The sequence below is a fragment of the Saccopteryx bilineata genome, chromosome X (assembly GCF_036850765.1).
Source record: "Saccopteryx bilineata isolate mSacBil1 chromosome X, mSacBil1_pri_phased_curated, whole genome shotgun sequence".
NCBI classification, from domain to species: Eukaryota; Metazoa; Chordata; class Mammalia; order Chiroptera; family Emballonuridae; genus Saccopteryx; species Saccopteryx bilineata.
The window spans coordinates 104819272-104835072 of record NC_089502.1 but is presented as its reverse complement, the minus strand read 5'-3'; the positions used below and the strand labels follow the sequence as shown (position 1 = coordinate 104835072).

The following is a 15801-nucleotide window of genomic DNA, read 5'->3' as shown; positions in this document are numbered from 1 at the left end:
GGATAGATAGGGATGGACAGACAGACAGGAACGGAGAGAGATAAGCATCAATTATTAGTTTTTTGTTGCAACACCTTAGTTGTTCATTGATTGCTTTATCATATGTGCCTTGACCATGGGCCTTCAGCAGACCTAGTAACCCCTTGCTAGAGCCAGCGACCTTGGGTCCAAGCTGGTGAGCTTTGCTTAAACCAGATGAGCCCGCGCTCAAGCTGGTGACCTCGGGGTCTCGAACTTGGGTCCTCTGCATCCCAGTCTGATGCTCTATCCACTGCGCCACCGCCTGGTCAGGTGAGTGGTTACCTTTTGAATGAGTGGTGAGAAGTAAATGGATGGGAAATGGGATTGGGAGTGAACTTGTCCATTATATACCTCTTTCTTTGATTTTTCAATGTTGTTATATTTTAAAAATTAAGTTAAAAATGGTTTCTAGAATTATTTCAGCTCCAAGAACATTTTTTCTTTAAATTCTGTGTTACGGGTTTTCTTCAAATGGCGATATCCTCATTTTTTTTATTTAAATGAGCTAGTAGAAGGGCTGACTGGGGGTTCTGTATATGTAGGTAGGCTTTATTTGGGCGGTTAGTGGTTGAGCAGCTGGCAGTTACATTTGGAGGACCCAAATGCCAGAGAGCAGAGGGCTTTGCCCTTGGGTGCCCTATTCTTCCTGTTTTGATTTTGGTATTCTGCATGCAGAGATTTTTTTTTTTTCAGGGGGAAGGGGTCATCAACTGTGTCATAATTCGGGTTTTCAGTTAATCCTTGTTTTCAGGCATTTTCTTACTCGCCCTTTCTGGCGTAAGTCTTCTTTGCATGTGAAGTCCCTCTGAAGTTTTGCCTGCAAGTCCACTCCCTCTTAGGTTGAAACCCTTTCTATTACATATTTTTAGGTCATAGCATCCTTTGATTTGTGTTATCAGCCAGTTCTTTCCTGTCTATTCTTCGTCAGAAATTGTTGACATCCTGTGGTTTTTTTCCATTTGTGTCCCTGACTTGTGATTTATGTTTTTATACTCTTTTACCATCACTTTTCCAGGTCTTGGAAGTAGTCCAGTGATATAGATGTTCAGTTCACCTTCTTGAACCAGAAGTCAACAGTGGTATAGCTTAAACGTGGATAAATTGTAGGCTCCTTGAGGACAAGGCCTGACTTTTATTATTTTATTCCCAGCCCCTGACATAGTGCTTGGCACTTGGTAATTTTTTATTGGCATGATTATGTGTATATGAGAGAAAGAGGATTGTTAATAAAATTTTATTGGGTCATTGTGACTAAATATGTATTCTTTCAGTGTTCCAAAAGTTGGAGAAATTCTTGTGCCATTGATTAGACAAAGTACTGTTTGAATGTTAGATTTCCCATTAATAGAACCATGATAAGTTACAATGGAAAAATTACTTTAAACTTTTAACTCACCTCGAAGCTTATATATCAAACATGATGAAGGACTGGGTATGGGATACAAATTTGTAAGATTTTTCTTATAATTTCAGTCTCTATAGAAGTACTTTTGTAGTTATCTTTGTATATATTCCTAGGGCTTAGAGCAGTGTGTTACCATTTTATGAAGGAAAATATGGTCACACATAGATTATGATATATAGCTATTGAACTCAGTAAGAGACTTCAGGTTGAGGCCTGATTTTGTAGACTTTTCACCAAGCTGTGTTTTCTGCATTGCTGAATGTAGAAGAGATAATACCATGGTCATCAAAGCATCCCCTTTTAGCAATCATGTAGAGATTTAAAATTTTAATTATAATCTAATTATTACTAGAAAGCCTTAAAAGAATGTAAAATATATAAAAAAAAGAATGTATAATATACTTTTTGGCCTTACTAAATAAAATCTCCTGAAAATCATTTACTATCTTCTTGAGTGTTATTAAATAATACTTTAAAATAATGCTACCACTAGCATTAAGGGGTTGTTAAGAGATAGAAAATAAAAGCTTCCATTTATTATTATATTCTGCTACGCACTGTGCTAAGTACTTTATATGTATATTTTTATATCAATCCTGTGAGATTTTATAAATGAAATCAAGAATGAGCGAGGTTAGGTAATTTGCCTCAAATCTACTCTGAGGAGTGAGAGGCAGAACCAAGATTTGATTTGAAGTTTCTCCCACTCCAAAGCCTGTGTCCTGAAACTCTTTTATGTTCAAGAAGCTAGTGGATCCATGATGAAAAGATTCCAGCTATACTGTACTTAGTGAAGTTCTTAGCCTAATTAATTTTTTCTTATTTGTTGTTTATCCTTAGGATACCAGCTATTACATTTTATTGTTGTCAATTCATTTCCCTTTAGAACAGTGTTCTTTTTTAAAAAAAAAATTATTTAGAAAATTAAATTCAACAGGGTGACATTGATCAATAAGAGTACATAGATTTCAGGTAAACATTTCTATAGCATTTGAACTGTTCATTATGTTGTATACCCATCACCCAGAGTCAAGTAATTTTCCATCACCTTATATTTGTCCCTCTTTACACCCTTCCCCCGACCCGCTGTCCTGTCCCCCTCCCCTACATTCTCCTCCCCCTGGTAACTGCTTCACTTTTACCTATGTCCATGAGTCTCAGTTTTATATCCCACTTATGTGTGAAATCATATAGTTCTTATCTTTTTCTGATTTACTTATTTCACTCAGTATAATGTTCTCAAGGTCCATCCATGTTGTTGTAAATGTTACTATGTCATCATTTCTTATGGCTGAGTAGTATTCCATCAGAACAGTGATTCTTAACCTAGGAGGCCAGGATGAAGATAAGGAGAGTGGATAGAAGGAGGGTGGGTAGAGAGTATAGTTTTAAAAAGGCATATTTGATATTATGATGGCTTTGATTTTAGTCAAAATATTTTAAGGTCTTAAAGAGGGACATCATATTTTATTGAGATATAATTTTTTTTCTTTTCTTTTTTAACAGAGATGGAGAGAGAGAGTCAGAGAGAGGGAGGGACAGGGACAGACAGACAGGAACGGAGAGATGAGAAGCATCAATCATTAGTTTTTCGTTGCGTGTTGCGAGACCTTAGTTGTTCATTGATTGCTTTCTCGTATGTGCCTTGACCGTGGGCCTTCAGCAGACTGAGTTACCCCTTGCTTGAGCCAGTGACCTGGGCTCAAGCTGGTGAGGTTTTGCTCAAACCAGATGAGCTTTTGCTCAAGCTGGCAACCTCGGGGTCTCGAACCTGGGTCTTCTGCATCCCAGTCCGATGTTCTATCCACTGCGCCACTGCCTGGTCAGGCTGAGATATAATTTATATACCATAAAATTCACCAATATAAATGTCAGTGATTTTTAGTAAATTTATAGAGTTTTTGTTTTGTTTTTATAAATAAATTTTTATTAATGTTAATGGGGTGACATCAATAAGTCAGGGTACATATATTCAAAGAAAACATGTCCTGGTTATCTTGTCATTCAATTATGTTGCATACCCATCACCCAAAATCAGATTGTCCTCGGTCACCCTCTATCTAGTTTTCTTGTGCCCCTCCCCTCCCCTTCCCCTCTCCCTCCTTCCCTCCTGCGCCCCCCCTCTCCCCCACTCCCGGTAACCACCACACTCTTGTCCATGTCTCTTAGTCTCGTTTTTATGTCCCACCAATGTATGGAATCATGTAGTTCTTGTTTTTTTCTGATTTACTTATTTCACTTCATATAATGTTATCTATAACTTTAATTACAATCTAATTTTAGAACACTTCCATCACCCCCAAATGATCTGTTGTGCTGATTTTCAGTCAGTGTTATTCCTGTGCCCCAGCCCCAGGCAACAATTTAATCTATTTTCTGTCTCTGTAGATTGGTATATTTTAGACATTTTATATAAATGGAACCATACACTATGTGGTCTTTTCCTCTGGCTTCTCTCACTTAGTGTCATGCTTTCAAGGTATATCCTTGTAGCAGGAATTGGCACCTCGTTCCTTGTTGTTGTAATGTTGCGTTGCATGGATATAGCACATTTTGTTTAGCCATCGACTGATAGACATTTGGATCATTTCCACCTTTTGGCTATTGTGAATAGAGCTGTAATGAACACTTGTATGCAAGTTTTTGTTTGTTCATGTGTATTCATTTCACTTAGGTAGATGGTGTCATATCATAATTCTATGTTAACTTGTTGAGGAACTGCCAGATTTTGTTCCACAGCAGGTGCACCTTTTCACATTTCCACCAGCAATGTATGAGGGGGTCCATTTTCTCTACATTCTTACCAACACTTGTTACTGTTTATCTTTTTTATTGTATCCATCCTTATGAGTAATGATGTGGAACACCTTTTCATGTGCTTACTGGTCATTTGTATATTTTCTTATATATCTTGAGAGAAATGTCTCTTCAGACCTTCAGCCTATTGTACTATTTATCTTTTCTTTATTGATTTGCGAGATTTTTAAAAATATATTCTGAATAACTCTTATCAGATATATGATTTGTACATATTTACTCCAACCCCTGCACTTTTCCCTTTCTGGGTGGCATCTTTTGAAGTACAACATTTTGAATTTTGATGAGGTCCAGCTTCTGAGCTTTCTGTTTTATCTTTTGTATTTTGGTTGTATCTGAGAAATTATTGCTTAACCCAAAGTCACTAAGATTTACCATATTTCCCCATGTATAAGACACTCCCATATATAAGATGCACCTTAATTTTGGGGCCTGAAATTTGAAAAAAAATGTATTATGTAAAGTTATTCATAAAATTCATACAACTCCTCATCACTGTCAAAACTCCCATCCATTAGCTTGTCCTCATCTGTGTTGGATGACGAATCACTGTCTTCAACAATGAGCATAAAAACAAGCACAAAAAAGCAGGAAATGCAATTAAAAATATCTACATCCACTGTATAAGATGCACCCAGTTTTTAGACCCCAAATTTTTCCAAAAAAGGTGCGTCTTATACATGGGGAAACTCAGCACTTCAATGTTTTCCTCTATGAACTTGATAGTTTTAGCTCTTCCATTTAAGTCCGTGATCCCTTCTGAGTATATTTCTTATATAATGTGAGGTATTGGTCCAACTGTATTGTTTTGTATGTAGATATCCAGTTGTCCCAGCACATTTTGTAAAAGATTGTTTTTTCCCCATTGAATGGTCTTGGCATCTTTGTTGAAAATCAATTTATCATAAATATTAAGGTTTACTTTTAGACTCTCAAGTCTGTTGCATTGTTCTATATATAAATATTTATCCTTCTCTTGTTCATTTCTAATTTAATGCTTTTGTGGTAGTAAACTTTCTTTGATTTCTATCCTTTTAAATTTATTTTATTTAAAATTGTTTTAAGATTTTATTTATTGATTTTAGAGAGAGGAGAGAGAGAGAGAATGGCGGAGAAGGAGCTGAAAGCATCAGCATGTAGTTGCTTCTCTCATATGTGCCTTGACCGGGCAAGCTTGGGGATTTGAACCAGTGTCCTCAGCATTCTAAGTTGACACTTTATCTATCCACTGTGCCACCACAGGTCAGGCTGTTTAAAAATTGTTTTGTTTATTTTATTGATTTTAGAGAGAAAGAAAGGGGGAGAGAGAGAGAGAGAGAGAGAGAGAGAGAGAGAGAGATTGAGAGAGAGAAAGGCAGAAACAGTAATCTGTTCCTGTATGTGCCCTGCCTGGGAATTGAACCAGCAACCTTTACCCTCAAGTCGATGCTCTAATCAACTGAACCAACCAGCCAGGGCTCAGTCCTTTTATTTGTTTGTTGTTGTTGTTGTGTGTGTGTGTGTGTGTGTGTTTTTATGTGCCTTGACTGCGGGCCTTCAGCAGACCAAGTAACCCCTTGCTTGAGCCAGCAATGTTGGGCTCAACTAGATGAGCCCTCACTCAAGCTGGCGACCTCGGGGTCTCGAACCTGGGTCTTCCGCATCCCATTCCGACGCTCTATCCACTGCGCCACCGCCTGGTCAGGCAGGGCTCAGTCCTTTTAAATTTATTGAGATTTATTTTATTGCATAGTATATGATCTGTGCTGGAGATTTTTCTATATGTATTTGAAAATAATGTATATTTTGCTGTTGTTGGGTGGAGTGTTTGATCGGTGGCAGTTAGGCCAAGTTGGTTGATGGTATTGGCCAAATTTTCCAGATTTCTTGCTGGTTTTGTGTCTAGTTCAGTGGTTCTCAACCTGTGGGTCGCGACCCCGGCGGGAAAATACATATTTATTATACAATACATTTTTAAATAAAATATGTATTTCCAATGGCTTTAGGCGACCCCTGTGTTTTGGTCGCTCGACCCCCGCCGGGGTCGCGACCCACAGGTTGAGAACCACTGGTCTAGTTGCTCTTTCCATCATTGAGAGTGGGGTGTTAAAGTATCTACTATTATTACTGAATTGTCTATTTCTTCAGTCTTGTCAGTTTTAATTTTATGTGTTTTGGGGCTCTGTTGTTAGATGTATATAATTGTTATATTGTCCTGATGAAATTAATCTTTTTCATATTTATAAAATGTCCCTCTTTGTCTCTAGTAACATTTTTTTGTCTTAGGGTTGGCTTTTAAAAGACTGAGCGGCCTGACCTGTGGTGGCGCAGTGGATAAAGCGTCGACCTGGAAATACTGAGGTCACAGGTTTGAAACCCTGGGCTTGCCTGGTCAAGGCACATATGGGAGTTGATGCTTCCAGCTCCTCTCCCCTTCTCTCTCTCTGACTCTCTCTCCTCTCTCTCCCTCTCTGTCTCTCTCTTCTCTCTAAAAATGAAATAAAATAAAAAAATTAAAAAAAAAAAAAAAAAGACTGAGCGAACACTGTTTCCCATGTCCCTCTTATTTTCTGCTTCTTATCCTATAGTTTGGGAAACCAGGTGACCAAACATGTTAGAATTCTACCAGAGAAGCACTACTTTCCCCTCTACTTTTATTTTACAATTTTTTAAGACTTTATTTATTTATTTTAGAGAGGGGAGGTGGGGGAAGAGCAGGAAGCATTAACTCCCATATGTGCCTTGACTGGGCAAGCCCAGGGTTTTGAACCAGTGACCCCAGTGTTCCAGGTTGACGATACTTGATCCACTGTGCCACCACAGGTCAGGCGCCCCTCTATTTTTATATTAGGGTTCTGAGTAGGATTTCATTTTTTAAAAAGATGTAACATGTTAACATTGGAGAATTTGAGTGAAGGGTATATTGGATTCTCTGTATACTTATTTTTTTTAGAGAGGGAAAGAGAGTGACAGATATGAACAGACAGGAAGGGAGACAGATGGGAATCATCAACTCGTTTTTGTGGCACCTTAGTTGTTTATTGGTTGCTTTCTCATAATTGCCTTGTCCAGGGTGGGTGGAGGCTCCAGCTGAGCCAGTGATGATCCCACACTCAAGCCGGTGACCCCATGCTCAAGCTGGTGAGCCCATATTCAAGCCAGCGACCTCTGTGTTTTGAACCTGAGTCCTTAGCATCCCAGGTTGATGCTCTATCCCAGGGGTTGGGAACCTTTTTTGGCTTAGAGAGCTGTGAACACCACATATTTTAAAATGTAATTCTGTAAGAGCCGTGTACATTATGCATTATCCAATAAAAATTTGGTGTTGTCCCGGAGGACAGCTGTGATTGGCTCCAGCCACTCGCAACCATGAACATGAAGTGGTAGGAAATGAATGGATTGTAATACATGAGAATGTTTTATATTTTTAATGTTATTATTTTTTTTATTAAAGATTTGTCTGCGAGCCAGATGCAGCCATGAAAAGAGCCACATCTGGCTCACGAGCCATAGGTTCCCGACCCCTGCATCCACTGTGCCACTGCCTGGTCAGGCTATATACTTTTTTCCAAGTCCAAATTGTGTCAAAGTAAGTTAAAGAAAAAATCTCCACCAAAGAGAGGCATTGTTTGTTACCTTTTCTTGCTTTCAGGTTGTACTAGTCTTATTCAGTGATTTTTGAAATATATTGATTTGGCATTGTAAACTCATAAAATAGTTTGTTTTTAGTTTGCAGTCATGCACTGTTTAACAGCAGGGATATAGCTGAGAAATGCATTGTTAGGCAGTTTATCTATGTGAACATTGTAGAGTATACTTATACAGCCCTAAATGGTATAGCATACTAGACACCTAGGCTATAAGGTGTATGAGGCCTGTCTTTGACCAAAATGTTATTATGCAGTATATGCCTGTAATTCTTAGCTTTGGTATTAACACAGCTATGTCCTAGTAGTGTCATCTGATAGGCAAATTTCAGGGAATTATGTATTCTTCCTTTCCCCTTACAACCATATTTATTTGGGCAGTAAATCTTGAATTTAGAACTTTAATATACCTTGTATCTATCCCTCTTGCCAATATTTTCATTCAAACCTCAGCATCTCTTTCCTGGATTATTGCAGTAGATCTCTAATTGGTCTTCTTATTTTATATTGTATGGCATATATCCTTGGCATATATCTGTGTCTTTGTTCTCATCTGCCTGCTTCTAATATGTGAATAACTGTTCACGGTACCATTCACATTTACTCCATGCTGTTTAATGACTTTGCTTGTGATCTTCCTTCTGCTTGGATCAGCTAATTTTCTTTCTTTTAGACACAGTTCTAACATCTTTTCCAGTAAACCTTCATTAGAGTGTCCAACTTCATTCTTTTGCATATAGATATCCACTTGTCCCAGTATGATTTTTGAAAATTGTTCTTTACCTTTGAAATGTCTTGGCACCCTTATTGAAAATTAATTAACCACAAATTTCTAGGTTTATTTATGGATTCTCTATGTTCATTCCGTTTATTTATATATCTGTCCTTATGCCAGTACCACACTGTCTTTACTGTAGCTTTTGTCTTTTTACAAGTTTTTTCTGTCTTATGGGGCTCTGCTTTTGAGGTTTCTGGATAAGTGACCTTTAGTTAAGTGAAGTGAGTAATAATATTCTTAAGAATATCTCACCTAAATTGTTAACATTGGATTAACTTTACTGTGGTAGTTTTTAAAATTGTAAAGGGTAAGTTTTCAGCTTGTTCTTTTTCAAGATTGATTTGGTATTGGCTGCTCTGGGTTCTTGAAGTTCTGTGAGTTTTAAGATCAGCTTGTTAACGTCTGCAAAGGAACCAGCTGGGGTGTTGATGTGAATTATGTTGAATATGTAGAACAATTTAGGGCATTTCATCCCATTTTGTTTGTTTCACTTAAGGGTTGTTATTCTCAGTTCTTTTCTTTTTAAGTGAGAGACGGGGAGGCAGAGACAGACTCCTGCATGCGCCGTGACTGGCACCCACCTGGCAAGCACCCTACCAAGCGATGCTTTGCCCATCTGGGACTACTGCTTCACTGCTCTGCAACTGAATTATTCTAGTGCCTGAGCGGAGGTCATGTAGCCACCCTCAGAACCCCGGGGCCAGTTTTGCTCAACCCAATCTAGCCATGGCTGTGGGAGGTGAAGAGAGAAATAGAGATGGGTGGAGAGGTAGAGAAGCAGATGGTTGCTTCCCCTGTGTGCCCTGACTGGAATCAAACCCGGGACTTCCACATGCTGGGCCAACACTACACCACTGAGCCAATTGGCCAGGGCTCTCAGTTTTTCAAATTTGATACTTCTGATACTTCTGTTCAGTTTTTTTACATAACAAATTGTGCCTTCTGAGACACATAGCATAATAAAAGGTATACAGACTTAACTTTATTATGAATGTTTGTGGTGAGAAGACTTCTTATTGGTGGTTTGACCATTTATTAGAAAAACCTTTCCCTTATACAGTCATATATTTACAAAGCAGTTCCCCTCAATATTTTGCTTTATACCTGAAACTAATAAAAATACAGTAATATCAAACGTAAACTATAATTGAAAGAAATTAAATTATTTTAAATAAAAACTTTTTCCTTCTGTGTTCCACATATTTCCACATTCTTTGCAGAAAGCTTTAGAAAATACAGAAAAGCAGAAACAAAAAATGCCCATAATTATACTAATTACACTATTCAGAATTAATATGGGTGTATGTTTGTATGTATATATGGAGACTTGTATATATTTAATTTAACCATATAATATATAAGGAATATCTTTTCTTTTTTAATTGATTTGAGAGGGGGGGAGGGAGAGAGAGATGGAGGAGAAAGGCAAGAAGTATCAACTATAGATGCTTTACTTTAGTTACTGCTCATTGATTGCTTCTTATATGTGCCTTAACCAGGGGTGGGGGGCTCGAGCTGAGCTGGTGACCTGTGGGCTCAAGCCATTGACCTTGGGATCATGTTGATGATCCCACCCTCAAGTTGGCAACTCGACACTCAGTCCAGCAAGCCTGAGCTCAAGCCGGTGACCCTGGGGTTTCGAACCAGGGACCTGAGCCTCCCAGGTCAATGCTCTGTCCACTGTGCCACCACTGGTCAGGCTGGAATGTCTTTTCATAAAGACCAAAAACTATTTTTTTAAAAATACGGTATCCTATCTCATTTTGAGATATTTAATTAAACCCCTATTAGGCTTATGTTTAGTTACAGTTTTTCCAAATTATAAGTGCTGCAGTGAAGGTCTTTATAATTAAATCTTTGCACAAATTGACTATTTTTCTAAGGCAAGTTCCTATAAGTAGACTTGCTGGTTAAAGAGGATGCATATTTTAAATTCTTTCTTAAAAGATTTAAGAAAGGCCCTGGCTGGTTGGCTCAGTGGTAGAGCATCGGCCTGGCATGCAGAAGTCCCGGGTTTGATTCCCGGCCAGGGCACACAGGAGAAGCGCTCATCTGCTTCTCCACCCCTCCCCCTCTCCTTCCTCTCTATCTCTCTCTTCCCTTCCCGCAGCCAAGGCTCCATTGGAGCAAAGATGGCCCGGGCGCTGGGGATGGCTCCATGGCTTCTGCCTCAGGTGCTAGACTGGCTCTGGTTGCAACAGAGCGACACCCTGGACGGGCAGAGCATCACCACCTGGAGGGCGTGCCAGGTGGATCCCGGTCGAGCGCATGTGGGAGTCAGTCTGACTGCCTCCCCGTTTACAGCTTCAGAAAAATACCAAAAAAAAAAAAAAAAAAAAAGATTTAAGAAAATGTGTGTTAATTTTTTAGGATAATGTGTTAATATTTTACAGTAGTTTCTTTCTGCTAAAAATCTGAAGGCAAGCTCATAAACAAGTATTTGTGTTATTCAAAACTACTATTGGATATTCATAGCAGCATTATTCATAATAGTCAAAAGGTGGATAAACAGAATGTGATATGTACAAATAATATTGTTTAACCTTAAAAAGTAATGAAATTCTGATACATGCTATAATATCAATGAACCTTGCAAACATTATGTTGAATGAAATAAGCCAGCAACAAAAGGTCAAATATTGTATGATTTCACTTATATGAAGTACTTAGAATAAACAAATTCATAGAGAGAGAAAGAAGGATAGAGATTGCTAGGGACTGGGGAGATAAAGAATTATTGTTTAGCCTGACCATGTACGTGGTGGCACAGTGGATAGAGCGTCAGATTGGGACGCAGAGGACTCAGGTTTGAAAACCCGAGGTTGCCGGTTTGAGTGTGGGTTCACCAGCTTGAGCACAGGGTTGCTGGCATGAGCAGGAGGTCACTCACTCTGCTGTAGCCCCCCAGTCAAGGCACATATGAACATCTAAGGTGCTGCAATGAAGAACTGATGCTTCTCATCTCTCTCCCTTCCTGTCTCTCTGTCCCTGTCTGTCTCTTTCTCTGTCTCTGTCACACACAAAAAATAATTATTGTTTAATGGATATAGAATTTCAGTTTGAGATGATTAGTTCTGGAAGTAAGTCATGGTGATGATTGCACAACATTATGGATATTGTTAAGGCCACTTTATGCTTAAAATGGTTAAAATAGTAAATTTGATATTAAGTATATTTTATCACAGTAAAAAACTATGGATTAATTTTGAAAATTTAGACAAAAAGCACCTACTGAGAAATTATGTGCTTATTTTAGTTATTGTATGTGTTACCTTGTAGCTAAAATGAACTCAGGGTTTAGATACTTGTTTGAAATTTAATGGATTGATAGACTGGACTGAGAACTAGGTTCCTAACCAACATTCATCCAATAGAGTGTCTTATTGAGCTATCTGCCAAATAGCTTGCTAGGCACTGAGGACTATAGTGGTAAACAAGATAAGACAGAATCCCTGGAGTCTGCTGGTTGCTAAAATTGGACAGAAAAAAGAAACAGACTTCTTATTAAGAAAAAATGGATTAAGCAACCAAGTGACTTGTTTTCTCCTTAATGATTTCCTTTGTGGGGTGTTTTTAAAATATCCTTTCCCTCCCTCCAGGTTACTATGGAAACATGACCACATAAAAGGAAGTTCTTTCTGATCATTTTGATACCTGAGATGTTACTAGACTGAAGAGTAGAACAGGAAAAATTTTAGTGCCGATTTCCATTACAATGGCTACTGATTCAGGGGAGCCAGCTAGCACAGAAGATTCTGAGAAACCTGATGGAGTGTCATTAGCAAACAGAGTTCATCAGATGGCAGCAACTTTGACCGTGGAAGCTAGACTGAAGGAAACAGACAGTACCTTTTCTGCTTCTGGAGAAACTATAGAAAGGAAGAGATTCTTCCGAAAGAGTGTTGATGACAAAGTTATTGAATCTTCCTCCAAAGATGAGAGAACAAAGACTGCAGCAAATATTTCAAGAATAGAAAAGCTTCCTACAAATGTGCTAAAAGGTGAACAAGAAGTCAAATATGCACAGTGTTCAAAGGCAACATCTGAATCCTCAAAAGATTGTTTCAAGGAGAAGAATGAAAAGGAAGTGGAAGAAGAAGCAGAAATGAAGGCTGTAGCCACTTCACCTAGTGGCAGGTTTCTGAAATTCGACATAGAGCTGGGAAGAGGAGCGTTCAAAACAGTATATAAAGGACTGGACACTGAAACGTGGGTTGAAGTTGCTTGGTGTGAGCTGCAGGTAGGTATATAATCTTGGTTTTTCTTTTCTTTATAAACTTCTATTTTTTCCTTTGTTGCATTAGAAAGATAGACCTAAATGCTAACAATGAAAAATAATAACTTCCAAAGAAAAAATGTGAAAGTGTACTGTTGGGTAGCAGAGCCCAAGCACCTATGTGTCTTTTTGTTCTTGGTTTTAATAAATTCCAGTTTTAGTTGACCTGACCTTTTGAGTGATCCAAGATTAAAATGTATCATGGATTAAAATAAAATTAAGGGCTTTATTTTCTCCTTTTGCTTTCCCCTCCGTTTTTGGGGGGTGGGAGGGTAGAATTATGCTGTGGACCAGCATGGCTAGTCATTTTCCAGGTCCTGACTGAGAACGGTGCAGAATGAAGACATAAACTAAGAGATAAAAAGGATGGAATCAAGAGGTCTCTGCACAGCCTATAGCTTGCAAGAGCAAGTCTCCACCCCAAAACCACTTTATTTATAGGGCAGAGCAAAGTCATTAACAAATCAAAGAGATCTCTGATACAAAGTCACATTTCCAAGGCAACTCAAGAATTCTCCCAAGTGTAGAAAACCTACCCTGCATAACATCTTAACTTCACAAAACAAAGGGTGACAGGAAGGCATGTAAATTGCCTCTAGCAACTTAAGCAAATGAGGTGGGGGGTGAGTGGGACGAGTACAGATACTCACCTTCATAGCCAATATGGAGTTGTGGGGAAGAGTACTTAGCCTTTAGCTTGAGCCTTAAACTGCGAGGGCTTTGCCAGCTTGCAGCCTCCCACATATCCCCCTTTTTAAATTTTTTTATTTTAGTTTGTGTGCTGAGATTTGTACTGGTTTGATTTCCCAGATTCCAATTCAGAGGCAGACTGGGAAAATACAGAATAAACACAAAATTAATATAGCCAATGCTAACAGATACCAAAATGAGTATCTTAATACATTGAAGGCATTAAAGCCTTTTAGATTATCAAGCAAATTCTTAGCCAGTGCAGCAGGATCTATAACAGAGTCTTTGCTGTTTTTATGTCCTTAATATGTTAATGCAGTTTCACCAAGTCCATGCTGACACCATCACTCCTCCACATTCCCTGTAGATGCAACCCGACCCCACTTCAGTCCCATTGAGAACTGTCACAAGGAGTAGGAGTCAAACTCAGGAAAAGTCTGCATGACACTGGAACTGTTATCACATTCTCACTCCCTGTAGCGGTTTCCAAGTCCCATTAAGCTTTGGCCTTAAGCTTAATGAGCATTCTGGATCTCTGGAACTGGGTTGCTTTCTAGGGGCTGATTCCAATCCATGATGGGGCTTCACGTTCCTTGTTCCTCGCTGGCATTTAAAGAGAACCTGTTGATGACAAAATTGGAACATACCCTCGCCCCCAAGTTAGTAATTTGACTAATTTTGCCACGTAGGGCCAGTTAATATATCCCGGTACAACATGTGAGAATTAGGCCATTGCTTGGCTGGTATAAATTGCCTCTCAGCTGCAGTAAGTCCTGAGGAGGAAATTTTGAAAAGATTTTTAGAAGTAAAATAAGACTTATATAAATTGCTCTTATGGGTGAGTCTCTCCTCCAATCTTTCAGGAACCCACCAAGGAGCCTTAGCAGACCTAAGAAAAATACATATATCCTCGGCCCCACAAGAGAACAGGGTCAGCCCTTGCCTCATTCCTGTGAGCGGGTCCTTCCATCACACTTCAAGGAAGGCTTTCTTTGTCTGATTTCAGAGTCTCTTGGCCACTGAATGGCCCTGTATATCAGTATTCGAAAATATTTAATTTTTTTTTTTCATTTTTCTGAAGCTGGAAACAGGGAGAGACAGTCAGACAGACTCCTGCATGCGCCCGACCGGGATCCACCCGGCACGCCCACCAGGGGCGAAGCTCTGCCCACCAGGGGGCGATGCTCTGCCCATCCTGGGCGTCGCCATGCTGCGACCAGAGCCACTCTAGCACCTGAGGCAGAGGCCACAGAGCCATCCCCAGCGCCCGGGCCATCTTTGCTCCAATGGAGCCTTGGCTGCGGGAGGGGAAGAGAGAGACAGAGAGGAAAGTGCGGCAGAGGGGTGGAGAAGCAAATGGGCGCTTCTCCTGTGTGCCCTGGCCGGGAATCGAACCTGGGTCCTCCGCACGCTAGGCCAACGCTCTACCACTGAGCCAACCGGCCAGGGCTCAAAAATATTTAAAGTAAAAAGAGCGTGATAAAGAAGATTTCCAGGGTATGACTCCCCCTTTTTTATTTTTTCTAATTGACTTTTAAGTGTTTGATGGGCACACTCTACAATGCCTTAGCCCTGAGGACTGTAAGGAATACCTGTCCTTAGGTCAATTCCAAAGTCTGACAAAATATAGTAAATGCTTTTACAAGTAATGGTCCCATATTTTTTAAAACATTTTTATCCCATAGATTAAAAGGCAATCTAGGGAGTACATAAGGCTGAACAAGTCCAGTATGACCTTCTTTGCCATGAACCAGTGTAGCTAGTAATTCCAGGTCCTGAGTGGGAACCACGCAGAATTAAGGAAATAGGCTTAAAGAAAAAAAAAAAAAAGGATGGGCTCGGAAGGACTCTGCAACGCAGAAGGTAGCTTGCAAAAAATGAGTCTCCACCCCTCTACCCTGTATTTATAGGGCAAAGTGAGGTCATTAACAAATCAAAAAGATCATTGAAACAAAGTCACATTTCCAAGGCAACCCAAGAATTCTCCCAAGTGCAGAAAACCCCCACCAGACATAACATCTTAACTTCACAAAACAAAGGATAAAAAGAAAACAGCCTCCAGTCTCTCCGAGGGACTTGGGGGGATAGGACAAGTAGAAACAATCCAGCATCACAGCTAACATGGAGGTGTGGAGAAAAACTTAGCCTTTAGCAACTGAACCAAGCAAGTGAGATGGGGGTTTGGGCA

The 15801-nt window shown here is 39.5% G+C and overlaps 1 protein-coding gene across 1 annotated transcript in view; it reads left to right on the top strand.

The window, feature by feature from the left end:
* WNK3 (WNK lysine deficient protein kinase 3) overlaps positions 1 to 15801 on the top strand; it is a 176801-nt gene that overhangs the window by 17126 nt on the left and 143874 nt on the right. The window contains exon 2 of the mRNA XM_066249044.1: positions 12247 to 12887. Within this exon, the coding sequence (XP_066105141.1) occupies positions 12363 to 12887 (525 nt within the window). The 5' untranslated portion in view covers positions 12247 to 12362. The remainder of the gene's footprint in view (positions 1 to 12246; positions 12888 to 15801) is intronic.